The sequence below is a fragment of the Canis aureus genome, chromosome 32 (genome assembly GCF_053574225.1).
Source record: "Canis aureus isolate CA01 chromosome 32, VMU_Caureus_v.1.0, whole genome shotgun sequence".
Classification (NCBI taxonomy): Eukaryota; Metazoa; Chordata; class Mammalia; order Carnivora; family Canidae; genus Canis; species Canis aureus.
The window spans coordinates 11,911,454-11,926,288 of NC_135642.1; the positions used below are offsets into that span (position 1 = coordinate 11,911,454).

General features: G+C 42.3%; 1 protein-coding gene across 6 annotated transcripts in view; it reads left to right on the forward strand.

Annotated features, from left to right (window-relative positions):
- The window catches only part of EIF2AK4 (eukaryotic translation initiation factor 2 alpha kinase 4), a 103,453-nt gene that overhangs the window by 28,685 nt on the left and 59,933 nt on the right, over positions 1-14,835 (forward strand). For 4 of the 6 annotated variants that reach the window (XR_013370042.1, XM_077880578.1, XM_077880576.1 and 1 more), the window contains 3 exons: positions 3,387-3,502; positions 6,963-7,120; positions 9,524-10,059. Coding sequence is in view for 5 of the 6 variants with exons in the window: in XM_077880578.1 (XP_077736704.1) it covers positions 3,387-3,502; positions 6,963-7,120; positions 9,524-10,059 (810 nt within the window). In the remaining variant the exon portion in view is untranslated. The remainder of the gene's footprint in view (positions 1-3,386; positions 3,503-6,962; positions 7,121-9,523; positions 10,060-14,835) is intronic. The other 2 variants (XM_077880579.1, XM_077880580.1) reach the window with 1 other exon arrangement.

Consider the following 14,835-nt stretch of genomic DNA (forward strand, 5'->3'; position numbering starts at 1 on the left):
GAGAATCTTAAGCAGGCGCCACACCCAGTGCAGAGTCCAGTGGAGCCCAGCGTGGGGCTTGATCTCACAACCCTGAGATCATGAACTGAGCCAAAATCAAAGTCCAGTGCCTAACTGACTGAGCCACCCAGGTGTCCCCAGGGATGGTTATTTCTGATGCAGTTCAGAAGCTGTTTTACTCATAAATGAATTAGGTTCCTAAAGGTTGTTCTAAACTCAATTTTGGATGAGTCTAAAATAGACAATATGAGCACCCAATATATATACATCTCTTGGGTGAAAATAGGAAACATCAGTGGCACTGCCTTTTGCCTCTATTCCTTCTCAGACTTTATGAGATTTGCTTTTTATCCTTCAGAATGATTACCACTGTTATACATTCTATTCTATTTATACCACTTTTGTTGTTTTCTTGACACTTAAACTTTTAAAAGTCTCAATATTTCATTTATTTCACTCCTAATGATTCATCTTTTCCCTCTAAAACTTTTTTTTTAATATTTTATTTATTTATTCATTAGAGACACACAGAGAGAGGCAGAGACACAGGCAGAGGGAGAAGCAGGCTCCATGCAGGGAGCCTGATGTGGGACTCGATCCCAGGACTCCAGGATCATGCCCTGAGCCAAAGGCAGATGCCTAACCGCTGAGCCACCCAGGCATCCCTCACACTAAAACTCTTAACATTCTCATTGTTTGTACTTAACAGTCATGATAAAGTGATTAATATTCTAAAACACTTTTATTTTTTTTAAAAGATTTTATTTATTCATGAGAGACAGAGAGAGAGGCAGAGACCTAGGCAGAGGGAAAAGCAGGCTCCCCACAGGAAGCCCAATTCAGAATTCGATCCCAGGACTCTGGGATCACGGCCTGAGCCGAAAACAGATGCTCAAACATTGAGCCACCTAGGCATCCCTAAAACCCCTGTAAACCGAGCAGTGACACACTATAAATAACATAAAGATGACATAAGCTAAAATATCTATTAGCACCATCTTTTGGAAGGAGCAGAATGGATGTAGAGATGAATAATTTATGTTAATAAGCCTACCGTATCATTTTAACCTTTGCTTTTATGTTTTTCTCCGTAAGTTTCAGGGTGCCTTTGGTTTCAGAAAAAACTTTATTTTTTATTTTATTTTATTTTATTTTTTAAAAGATTTTATTTATTTATTCATGAGAGACAGAGAGAGAGAGAGGCAGAGACAGGCAGAGGGAGAAGCAGGCTCCATGCAGGGAGCCCGACATGGGACTTGATCCCGGGGCCCCAGGATCACACCCTGGGCTGAAGGCGGCACTAAACCACTGAGCCAGCCACCTGGGCTGCCCAACAAAAAACTTTACAAGTAGAAATTTAAACAGAACTACAGTATATTAGTCCTTCCCTGGTGTTTCAAATATGTAGACACGTGTGGTATGAGACAGTCAAATCATAATGGTTCTTGTCAGCAGTGTGGAAGAGGCTTGGGAGAGGGGAAGACGCTTAGGACTGGAGGTGGAGAGACCAGTTAATAATGGAGTATCACACGTGTCCAGGAGAAAGTTGGCAATGACCCAAATGGGGCAAGGGGAATTGGAGAGGAGAGGGTGGTGCTTGGGGGGTTAACTACACATAGGAGATCTAGTTGCTCAGGGAGGCTTGTGTGTTTCTGACTAGAGACAGAATGGATGACAGTGCCACCAACCAAAAGAAAAGAACCAAGGGGAAAAACCAGATTGAGAGTGGATAGGTTGGTGATGGTGATTTTACTGACATTGCAGTGGCATGAAGAGTAAAGAGAAGGCACAGAGGTGGAGACAAGCAAGTACAGAAGTTTGAAAATGAAAAGCAAGAGGAGGTGGGAGCACAAGATTGAGGAAGGGGAGTGTGCACCTGGGAGAGAGCCATAGTCTGAGGGGCGAACCAATGGAGGGTCAGACTGAATGTACAGGAGACGGGGACTAGCTCATGGACCAAGATCTCAGAGGAGACTGTTGGGAATGGAACAGTGGACTGGATTGCCATCCTCCTTCAGTCTGGGCAAAAGAAAGAATGGTACAGATGTCAAGAAATGTTACAGGCAGAACCGTAGAAGTGTGGGCTTCACTCTCCAGTGCTTCATGTTCTGAGCGAAAGTAGAAGGCAAGATCATGCTTAGTGAGGCTGCTTTCCAGAGATCAGTCCCTGTGGCTTATCAAAACCTTTCGTACAGGTGTCCAGGCCTGACTGTCAGCTCTCTCTGTATCCCTCTTCCCTGTAACCTCTGCCAATTTATTCATTTATATTATAATTATATTTATAATTCCCTGATTATTTTTGCATTATCATCTAGCTTCCCAGATCTTCTAACTCAGACAAAAAGCAAAAAATGAGGAAGAAGGGAGGACAGGGTAGGTTCTGAGCGTTGGGGAGAAGTCATAAAGGAGATTAGCAGAGCATATCTACCAAACACAAGACAACGAATGGGAACATACAATGTTTGGGGCTCAGCTGAAGACTAGGCATTTGTAGTGCTCCACATCCCCATTTGTAGCTTTCTCCAGACGTGCAGGTGCATGGGGATCCAGAGATATGGGATTGCTATGGGACCCAGCTAAATCACTGCTGTAGAACATCTGTGATGATGGAAATGTTTCCCTATCAGTGCTGTCCAGCAGGGTAGCCACCTAGTTACTTGTGGCTATTGAGTACTGAAATTTGGCTACTGCTGTTAAAGAGGTGATTTTTTTTTTTTTTTAAGATTTTATTTATTTATTCACGAGAGACACACAGAGAGAGGCAGAGACACAGGCAAAGGGAGAAGCAGCCTGATATGGGCCGTGGGGAGCCTGATATGGGACTCGATCCCAGGACCTGAGCCAAAGGCAGACAACCACTGAGCCATCCAGGTGCCCCAAAGAGCTGAATTTTTTTTTTAAAGATTTTATTTATGTATTCATGAGACAGAGAGAGAGAGAGAGAGGCAGAGGCAGAGACACAGGCAGAGGGAGAAGCAGGCTCCATGCAGGGAGCCCGATGTGGGACTCTGTCCCGGGTCTCCAGGATCATGCCCTGGGCTAAAGGTGGCGCTAAACCACTGAGCCACCCAGGCTGCTCAGAACTGAATTTTTAATTTCATTTTGATTAAATCTAAATAGCCACATGTGGCTAGTGGCTACCCTGTTGGACAGCACAGACGTAGATTTAGGGATCTGTAGAGTTCATATGGAGAGGACCTCAATAGAGTGGGGTGCTACTGATCCCATTAGCACTTGAACTCAGTTCCTAGTGGAGATAGATATTAGACAGTGAATGGGGTAGTAAACAGGAGAAAACAGAGGGGCAAGAATTTCCTGTGTTAATCTTTTTGTGTGTGTGTGTGTTAATCTTAAAAAAAAAATCATTGTCTAAATTTGTTTTGAAGGCGAGAACGTCAGTATTCTCTGTGTAGTAGTGAAGATTCTTCTGGCTCTTGTGAAGTCCTGTATTTCTCTATGGGTAGCCCTGATCAGCTCATGGTTTACAAAGGGAGGTGCATTGGTGAGTAAATTCGCTAAATTGATTTAAATTATTCTAGCGACAAAAGTTAATCATGGAAGGATGGGGTGGAACGGACACTGCATTGTCTGAAGCAGTGTGGTCCAGGGAAGGCTATCAACTCAGTAAGTCATTCTAGTTCCTGTTAGCTAATGACCAGAAAGAGAAAGTGCTTAGGTTTCCCCTTCCGTAAAATGGAAATTAAAACCTAAGCTCTTGGAAGTATTGTTAGCTTAAAGATCATTTAACATTTGTCATTATTATAATTCGTCAGGCTTTTTGAAACCAAAATGGTCGAAAATAAGAATCGCTAGAATTTTGCATCATGTGTATCAATTGCTGATAAAATATGTTTAATAAAATGACCAAGTGTAATTTTCTAAAGTTGATACCCATCTCAATAGCATTTTCCTGCTTGGCATTGCTGGCCAGGAAAACCAGCTTATTTATTTTCCATCTGTCTTACTTAGCAATTTTGTCTACTAAGGGCTATTTAGAATAAAGCTGGTTTAGCAATTTGTGATTTAGATTGTTTATGTTAAAGTCAAGTTTTCATTATTTACTTTTTGGCATAAGTGTACATCTTTTATCAGCCATTCAGATACAGCCACTACTTGGTGTAGGGGTCACTTGCATGTAGTGATTTTGACAATTTAATTTTCAATCGCATGAATATTCTTACCAAAGCTAACAGCCAAATTATCTATATGAATTTACTTTCTTTTTTTTTTAAATATACTTTATTCATTTATTCATGAGAGACACACAGAGAGAGAGGCAGAGACGCAGGCAGAGGGAGAAGCAGGGCTCCATCCAGGGAGCCCAATGTGGGACTCGATCCCGGGTCTCCAGGGTCATGGCCTGGGCTGAAGGGAGGCGCTAAACCGCTGGGCCACCCGGGCGTCCCTGAATTTACTTTCTTTTGGTGTCTTTTTCCTATGCCCTTTAAGGAGGGCAAATTAGCAGGGGAGTTACCAGGAGCAAGCAGCAGATAAAAGGGAGAACAAACCAGATATCTGAATAGTCTATGAACTGAACACTTAACCTTGGCTATCAGAAAGCAGCCTGAACTGTACAAGACCATGTGTACACAGAGTGTGCCCTATTCAGACAAAGCAACCATTTAAGCAGGTTCATGACCTTGGACCTGAGACTGTCCTTGACTTAGAGGCATTTCAGGCTCCCAAACTTAACATAAAACTCACTGCTTTCAATAATATGGAGAAACCAGGAAGGCAAATTAATCCAGATGCTTATTACCTTCGCTTAGTTTCTAATTCTCACTGGTACACATTAGACCAATTTACCTTAGTTAATGCCCTCATTAGGGGACACATTTGTAGTCAACATTTTTTAATAAAACCGTCATGTAAATTATTTATTAGCTTTCTCACAACAGGTCTGATTTTTAAAATATGTCCTGATTTTCTAGGAAATGTTTTATAAAAGCTGAACTAATTAACATTAGTTTTTCCACTTAAAGCTGTTAGAAGCAGAGAAAGCTGATGGATAAAGCACTATGGAGACCGTCTGTACAAATAATCATTAACACTTAATAGAGTTGCAGTCAGAAATCTTCTGGTAACATAATTCCTTCAGCCTCATTGCAATGTGTTCTTTTGTCCCTTTTATTATCCCCATCATGAAAAAGTGACAAGAGGGTGGTGATAAAAAATCACAATACAGAAACCCCTCCAGCCAGCAATTAGGAGATACCCACTGGGTTCCAATTGAGGAGATACATATTGCGAGATATTGTACTGTATGACGCACACATTTAATTAGGCTTTATGTAAATCACATCACATTCCATCCCATATTAAAATCATGTCTCTCCCAGGGTGTACTGCTTAAACCCCACGTTCCACAGGTTGCTTCCTTAGGTTGAAATATATTCATACATCAAGGAATATGTTTTTTTGCCTTAGGCTCAGAATGTCAGGAGTTGCTTATAACTAGCATAACTGATCATTTTAATTAAAATTTAAGTTGCCAGCATTTCTTTTTTAATTTGCCAGCATTTCTAATGAGGTTAAAAACTGCTTCTCTGTTAAAAAGTCTAGGTGAGCTAGTTCAGACACACTTCTCTAAAGTAGGTATTTTTTTTTTAAGATTTTGTTTATTCATGAGAGAGACACACACACACACACACACAGAGAGGCAGAGACACAGGCAGAGGGAGAAGCAGGTTCCACACAGGGAGCCCAGCAGGGGACTCTATCCCCCGTCTCCAGGTTCACGCCCTGGGCTGCAGGTGGCGCTAAACTGCTGTGCCACTGGGGCTGCCCTCTCTAAAGTAATTTTGCTAAGACTACTTTGTCTTATAAATACAGGTTACCTTGCATTTTTAAATGGAAAAAATAAGTACATCATTTCTTTGGAACTGTTTTTTTTTTCATTATGAAGACAATGTAGCATCATGGAAAACTATCTTTTTTTTTTTTTTTTTTTGAAAACTATCATTTATGTACTAAGGGAAAAAGACAAAATACTATATATCAGTGGTTTTCAGTTGGGAGTAGTTTTGTCCCCTGTGGGACATTTGTGGACCTATTTTCAATGGTTAAGACTAGGGTAGGGGTGCTACTGGCATCTAGTGGGTAGAGGCCAGGGATGCTGCTAAACACCTTGCAGTACACAAGTCCCCCCTTTTCAGCAAAAGAGTTAGTCTAAAATGTCCTGGTGTCAAGGGTAAGAAACCCTGTTATATATGCTATGATTTGGTAAATTAGAAAAAAAGTAGAGGGAAGTGGAAGAGAAAATGGTGATATTGTGGGTGGTACTTTTCTTCATTTCCAATTTTTTGGTAATTTTCTATCACAGTCTTTAATAAAAATTGGTGTTATAGAAATTTCACTCCTCCAGATATGAGTGGAAACCATATACCTATTATTAAATAAATATGTCTGTCTTTCTAGCTTCAAATTTAAACTCATTTCTGGTTCCTTCCCCCAAAACCAGTGGCCAGTTTATATTTGTTGCATATACTCGCATTTTATAAGATCATTGATATATTGAAGTTTCGAAATTGTTAAAACTTGTTTTTCCTATGCACAGTAATCTACCTTGGTGGAGTAATCTCAGTGGACTGCGCCTATTTCCAAATTCCTTTCATCACATTAGTTGGTCATTAGTCACATGAGGGTAGGCATGGTCATCAGAAGTGAACTGGTCATGAAAGTCATGTTGTGAATAATGGCTAGTAGAGGATAACACTGATCTGATGCTAAAATCTTATAGTCAATTATTGTCCATTTGTAAAAATTAATATTTAAGAGTTCAGAGTATGTTGTGAAATATTAAAAATTTGATTACAACAGAGTGTATATTATATGAAATCATTTTTTATAGTTTGCATGTGGTATCCACTGTTGAATGCATGAATGAAGATATAGCCCCTCTTTCTTGACCCCAGCAGAAAGTAGACCAGTGAGATTTCATCATATTTTCTTTCAATGTGCAGGCAGTGATGAGCAGCTTGGAAAATTAGTTTATAATGCTTTGGAAACGGCCACTGGCAACTTTGTGTCATTACATGAGTGGGTCCTTCGGTGGCAGAAAAAAATGGGCCCGTTCCTTACCAGTCAAGAGAAGGAGAAGATTGATAAGTGCAAAAAGCAGGTGGGCATCCCAGGGGCCCCCTGAGCAGAGGCCTCTCCCCTCTACCCCCTACCCCCCATGCCCAACTTGATGAGGTAGCAGAACAAAAGAGCTGGGCTTTTAACTGGAGGTGATGGTGGGGGACCTGCTTCTTTTCCAGAGTTTTCTCAGCCCCTTGTTGCCCCTTTCACCACACTCAGAACATGGTTATGACTTGTACGGCTTTTTCCTATACTCTTTTTCTGCCTTTCTGAGGGCATTAATAACCATCTCCAGCTGGAGCTAAATAATACTTCATTCTTGTGCTTTCTGCAATCTTTTTTTTAAGATTTTATTTATTTATTCATGAGAGACACACAGAGAGAGGCAGAGACACAGGCAGAGGGAGAAGCAGGCTCCATTCAGGGAGCCTGATGCGGGACTTGATACCGGGTCTCCAGGATCGCGCCCTGGGCCGAAGGCAGACACTCAACCACTGAGTCACCCAGGTGTCCCTCTGCAATCTTTTGAAGTCTTTGCAGCAGATCTGAATTTTAGGGGACTGGACAATTTTAACATTAGTTTATAATGCTGAATTTAAGGAGAATATTTAACATTGCATGTCACACAGTTACATAATAATGAGATCACAAACAGTAGGAAAGCATTATGTTTAGAAATATGTATTTCTGGTAGAAAAACTGGAAGTAAATATACTGAAATTGAAACGGTTTTTGTAGGATCCCTCGGTGGCTCAGTTGCTTAGCACCTGCCTTTGGCCCAGGGCATGATCCTGGAGTCCTGGGATCAAGTCCCACATAGGGCTCCCTGCAGGGACCCTGCTTCTCCCTCTGCCTATGTCTCTGCCTCTCTCTGTGTCTCTCATGAGTAAATAAATAAAATTTAAAAAGGGAGGGGTAGTGACCATATGAGCAATTTGTGGGGTTTTTTCTTTTGTGTTAGTACTTATTTTAAATGGTTGACATTGATTCTTTATGAACAGGAAAGACTTTCTTTTTCTTTCTTTCTTTCTTTCTTTCTTTCTTTCTTTCTTTCTTTCTTTCTTTTTCTTTCTTTCTTCTTTCTTTCTTTCTTTCTTTCTTTCTTTCTTTCTTTCTTTCTTTCTTTCTTTCTTTCTTTCTTTCTTTCTTTCTTTCTTTTCTTCTTTTAAATTATTTTTAAGTAATCCCTACACCCACCATGGGGCTTGAACCCACAATCTTGAGATCAAGAGTCGCACACTGCACCGACTGAGCCAGCCAGTCACACTAATCAGGAAAGGTTTGTGAAAAAAATTAGTTTTTTTTTTTTTTAAGATTTTATTTATTTATTCATGAGAGACACAGAGAAAGAGAGAGAGAGACAGAGACACAGGCAGAGGGAGAAGCAGGCTCCACGCAGGGAGCCCGACATGGGACTTGATCATGGGTCTCCAGGATCATGCCCTGGGCTGAAGGCAGCATTAAACCACTGAGCCACCTGAGCTGCCTTCTTTTTTTTTTTTTTTTTTTTTTTTCAAGATTTATTTATTTATTCATGAGAGACACACAGAGAGAGGCAGAGACATAGGCAGAGGGAGAGGCAGGCTCCGTGTGGGTAGCCCAATGCAGGACTCGATCCCAGGACCCTAGGATCATGACCTGAGCAAAAGGCAGACGCTCAACCACTGAGCCACTCAGTTGTCCCTCTTTTTTTCCCCCCTGCTGGCCTTATGGCAAAAGAAATTGCTTTTAAAAGCTGTTCATCTGAGCACCTGGGTTAAGTGTCTGACTCTAAACTCTGGTCTTGATCTCAGAGTCTTGTCTCCACATTGGGCATGGAGCCTATTTAAAAATGAGAGAGGGCAGCCCCGGTGGCTCAGCGGTTTAGCGCCACCTTCAGTCCGGGGTGTGATCCTGGGGGCCCGGGATCAAGTCCTACGTCAGGCTCCCTGCATGGAGCCTGCTTCTCCCTCTGCCTGTGTCTCTGCCTCTCTCTCTCTCTGTCTCTGTCTCTCTCCCCGCCTCCCTGTGTCCCTCACGAATAAATAAATAAAATCTTTTTTTTTAATTTTAAAAATTAAAAAATAAAAGAGAAGAGCGATTAATTTGGGGGGCTTAGTTGGTTAAACATCCTGGCTTTTGATCTCGGCTCAGGTCTAGATCTCAGGGTCATGAGTTCCAAGCCCTATGTTGGGCTCCACCCTGGTTGTGGTGCCTACTTTCAAAAAAACAAGTTGCTTGCGTATTTGTACATTAGATTTTGAGGTCACAGAAGTTGAGAATTAAATTGCTTTCATCTTTATAAAGTGTTAGGTTGGCCTTACAATTTCGGGGAGGATACAGTTCAGAAAATATCCCATCTCCTTTGAGAGTACATTTTCTATTAAATATTTAACTTGTGAAGTGAAACACCAGTTAATGCTGATCAATACAATATTATCTTAGTGGTGTTTTTCCTTACCAGATTCAAGGGGCAGAAACGGAATTCAACTCACTGGTAAAATTGAGCCATCCAAATGTAGTACGCTATTTTGCAATGAATCTCAAAGAGCAAGATGACTCCATCATGGTGGACATTTTATTGGAGCACATTAATGGGGTCTCCCTCTCTGCACATCTGAGCCACTCAGGCCCCATCCCTGTGTATCAACTCCGCAAGTACACAGCTCAGCTCTTGTCTGGCCTCGATTATTTGCACAGCAATGACGTGGTGCACAAGGTTCTGAATGCATCAAATGTCTTGGTGGATGCAGAGGGCAATGTCAAGATTACGGACTACAGCATTTCAAAGCGCCTAGCAGACATTTGCAAGGAGGATGTGTTTGAGCAGAGCCGAGTTAGTTTTAGTGACAGTGCCCTACCTTATAAAACGGGGAAGAAAGGGGATGTTTGGTGTCTTGGCCTTCTGCTGCTCTTCCTCAGCCAAGGACAAGAATGCGGAGAGTACCCTGTGACCATCCCTAGCGACTTACCAGCTGACTTCCAAGATTTTCTAAAGAAGTGAGTATCATTGAGAGTCTCTCTAATTGCTCTTTACTCCTGACCTTTTTAAAGATTTTATTTATTTGGGGGCGGGAGGGAATGAGCAAGGGAAGGGGCAGAGGGACAAACAGACTCCCCACTGAGCGCAGAGCCCACAATAGGGCTCTAACCCAGGCCCTCAGGATCCTGACCTGGGGTCCTGACCTGAGCCGAAGGCAGCCGCTTAACCGACTGAGCCCCCCAGGCGCCCCTCGTCCTGAACTTGTGATTGTGCTTGAATTTGCTCAGCATCTATGTGATATGTTTAAGCTGAAAAGTGAGGAACAGGATCGGAGTAAACATTCTTTGTTCTCCCAGCCCCTTTCCCAGCCACGTAGCTTGTTTTCTTGCTTAACATTTTCATTCCCTTACCTTGAATGTTGCCCTCCATTCACTAAGGCTTTAGGAAGATTTTCAAACTGCTTTTGAAGAGTGCCTAGTATATCCAGGAAGTTAACAGGGATTGCTCCAGGGACAGATGCCCAGGTATTCCACATGGAAGTTGCTCACTATATCCCTTAGCTGCTGGCTCCTAAGGGGTTGAAGACAAGGCCCCCTATCTAGAAAACAGCGTGAGGAACATCACAGTTCTGTGCCTTGTTCTTCGTAACCGTTCTTCATGAGCAGGGTCTCATTCAGCCAGGTCATTGAATGCAGTGACTTCCTCACACTGGCCATAGGATTTTCAACACTGGTAAATTCCAGGTATACATTTCCCTGCAGAGCCAAGTCCAGCTGCTTTGAGAGAGTTATTTATTGAAAGGTCCACCTAGGGCCTAATATGTTTATTCAGGTCCTTCCCTTCGGTGCTTTGCAGCTTAGCCCCTTCCTCACTGCTCTGTCCAAGCCAGACCTGGGTTCTCTTGGTTTCTCTGTCAAACAAAAAATAAGATCCCTTCAGAGTGGGTTTTTTCAGACACTTCCCTGGTCCAACCTTCCTGTGGAAGTTGAGCTGGACTGGTTTCTTTCCCTTTCTGCCGCTCTGTCTTTTCTCTCTCTTTCCCAGCCATTCACTTTTATCCACTCACTACTGTTCCCATCTGTCTCAATTGCCATTTGACCCAAGCTGTATCGTTACTTGTTACTTACTCATTACCTATTACAAAGATGAAAGTAGCTGCCCTTCTGTTTAAGATCGTTTCTGTGTACTGTAAAACAGAAGCAGACATGATGTTACGGAAAGAGGCCAGCTTTGATTCTTTATACTGTATTCCCTCCTGAAAGTATATAAATCATCTTAAGATTTCCGAAGGAACCTTTTGCAACTTCTCTTAAATGCAATAGAACTTTAAAAATATATATTTAAATGCACCCGGGGGATGACATAGGCTAAAATGACCTCAGTGGAAATATGGCGCTAGGACCCCTGATAGACAATGTCACCTTTTGCTTTCAGCCCTTCTTCACGGGTCAAGGGTGATTTAGCAAATTGCATTATGTATTAAAAAAACAACAACACAGGAAGGTTTAAGTGCGCGGTGTCTCTCACATTTTATAGCAAAATGACAGACTCAGAACTTTCCTAGTTTTCTCCTTAGAGAATCACTCACTCCTGTTGGTTTCGAACTTTAGATCAGCACTACTTCTTACTCTGTTTAACATGGTTGTCCTTTAGTTTTTTTTTGTTTTTTTTTTGTATATTCCTCTCTCATCCTAGACTGGTTTGATGGGCTTGGTGAAGGAGGAGCTGCCCTGTACTGTCCTTTACTGTTCAGCCCCAGTTAAACAAAGAAAAAAAAAATCATTCACCAACAACACTAGCATGGCAACATTTATTTCATTTGTAGTTGTCTTTTGATTTCTTGGTGAATATCCTCTGGAGGAAGATTTTGCTCTGTATCAATCGCCGTGATAGGAAAGAGCCCTGACTGGAGCCAGACAGCTGGAATTACACGAGATCGGATGCGTTTAGGGTGGTATGGCCGTAGCCTGGACAGCTGGATTTAGATCCTACCTTTACCCCTTCCCGGCTGAGTACTTAAATTTTTTTTTTTTTTTTTTTTTTATTTATTTATGATAGTCACAGAGAGAGAGAGAGAGAGGCAGAGACACAGGCAGAGGGAGAAGCAGGCTCCATGCACCGGGAGCCCGATGTGGGATTCGATCCCGGGTCTCCAGGATCGCGCCCCGGGCCAAAGGCAGGCGCCAAACCGCTGCGCCACCCAGGGATCCCCCGGCTGAGTACTTAAACTCTCTACCCTATGGTTTGTCCCTGTTAAAATGGATCATTTTAATTTAATACTTTTTTTTTTAAGATTTTATTTATTTATTCATGAGAGACACAGAGAGGCAGAGACAGGCAGAGGGAGAAGCAGGCTTCCCGCAGGGACCCCAATGCGGGACTCGATCCTGGGACTCCGGGATCATATCCTGTACCAAAGGCAGACGCCCAACCGCTGAGCCACCCAGGCGTCCCTAATTTAATACTTTGATTTTAATTTAGTAATTTAATATTAATAGCACTGTCTACATCCCAAGGTGGCTGTGAGGATAAGATGAGCTCACACACACCTGTAGAGTGGCCTTGCTGAGACAACGTTATCAACTCCGTCCTCAGTAGAGAGGACAGTGAATCTAACAGGGTGACTTTCCAGGCATTTCATCCTTTTTCAGAGATGAACCTAGTATTTGCCTGTGCTACTTAGAGCTACTATGATGCCAAAATGTTTGGCTCAGAAAATTTCATCTTTTTAACTGAGAATCCTGGTGGCTATAAAATCTCTTAAAGTTACAATTCATTCTAGGTAGGCTTTAAAATTTTCTTGATTACTGTCATAGTTGAGTTACAGGTGACAAGGGACTTGAGAAACCCAACAGGATGTGTCTAGGAATGTTCACTGTAGCAGTTTTTTGTACAAATGAAAAATTGGAAATAATCTAAATGTGCAACAGTAGAAGAATGTGTGTATCATGTGAATAAATTCTGGGAAGCTCAAAAAAGATCTTATTATAGTACTGGCTTGGAAGAAAGATCTCTAAGACATATGGTGTAATATTATGATTTATAATAAGAAAGATATATTTGGTCTTCATCCCTGTTGCAAGCAGGGAGCTCTTAAAACCATTGGAATTTTCTAAGCAGTAAGGTGTCTCTTCTTCTGTTAATGAGGTAAATTTTGGAACTGGCCTAAGGATCCGCTCTGAGAATCTAGGCTGGTAGCCCAGGGAACTGACCTGACAACCAACCATCGACTAGAGGTGTTGAGCTTCCTGATCTGTGGGGTGAACAGAAGGGCTAGACATTGAATCGATCACCAGTGGCCAATGATTGAATCAGTCGTGTGTGTGTGTAGTGAAGCCTCCATAAAGACTCCAAAAGGAGGGACACCTGGGTGGCTCAGTGGTTGAGTGGCTGCCTTCAGCTCAGGTTGTAATCCTGGGGTCCTCGGATCAAGTCCCACATCAGGCTCCCTGCAGGGAATCTGCTTCTCCCTCTGCCCGTGTCTCTGCTTCTCCCTCTGTGTCTGTCATGAATAAATAAATCTTTTTAAAAAAATCCAAAAGCATGGGCTTGGAGAGCTTGCAGGTTGGTGAACACATGAAGGTGCTGGGAGGGAGCCTTGGGCCGGCATGGAAGCTCTGTGCTTTTTTTTTTTTTAAGATTTATTTATTTATTCATTCAGAGAGAGCAAAGAGAGAGGCAGAGACACAGGCAGAGGGAGAAGCAGGCTCCATGCAGGGAGCCCGATGCGGGACTCGATCCTGGGTCTCCAGGATCACACCCCGGGCTACAGGCGGCGCTAAACCGCTGCGCCACCGGGGCTGCCCAGCTCTTGCTTTCTCCACACACCTCGCCCTATGCATTTCCTCTGTCTGGCTGTTCCTGAGTTATATCCTTTCATAAGAAACTGGTAATCCAGTAAATAAAATGTTTCTCAGTTCTGTGAAGCACTATAGCAGACTGATTGAATCCAAGGACGGGGTTGTTGAGATCTCTGATCTGTAGCTGGATGGTTGAAAGCACAGGTTGCCACTGGCATCTACAAAGGATTGGGGGCAGTCTTAAAGGAATGAGCCTTCAACCTGTGAGATCTGATGCTATCTCTGGGTAGATAATGTCAGAAATGAGTCGAATTATGATACCCAACTGGCGTTAGAGAATTGCTTGGTGGCTCCCCAACCCCCCCAACAGTGGAATTGGGTACAAAACGTTTTCCATGGTCAAATGAAAAAAGCAAGTTGAGAATAATATAGGATGATGTCATTAAAAAAAACAACATCCACAAAACAAAACTATATGTTATGTATTATTGTGTTAAATGCATAGAAAAAAGCCTGGAATGACAGACACTGAAGGGGAGTAGAGGAATTGGAGAGAGATGGGATTTTGGTCAAAGACTATCATAATCAGCAATGTTTTAATATTTGCATGGAGAAGATAAGCTTTTTTACTGATATAATTAAAATTAATCTTGGGCAGCCCGGGTGGCTCAGCAGTTTAGCGCTGCCTTCTGCCCAGGACGTGATCCTGGAGACCTGGGATCGAGTCACACATCGGGCTCCCTGCATGGAGCCTGCTGCTCCCTCTGCCTGTCTCTCTCTCGCTTGCTCTCTGTCTCTGTGTCTCTCATGAATAAATTAAATAAAATCTTTAAAAAAAAATTTAGATTAATCTTAAATTCAGAGGAAAAAAAACAGTGTCTTAGGCAAATGCTTTTATTGTGGTCTTGTCCATTTCAAAGTATGGAATTAAGAGTGCTTTGCATTTTGCGCTGACATAAAAAAATAAGATGTTACCTGTTAAGGAAGTTACTG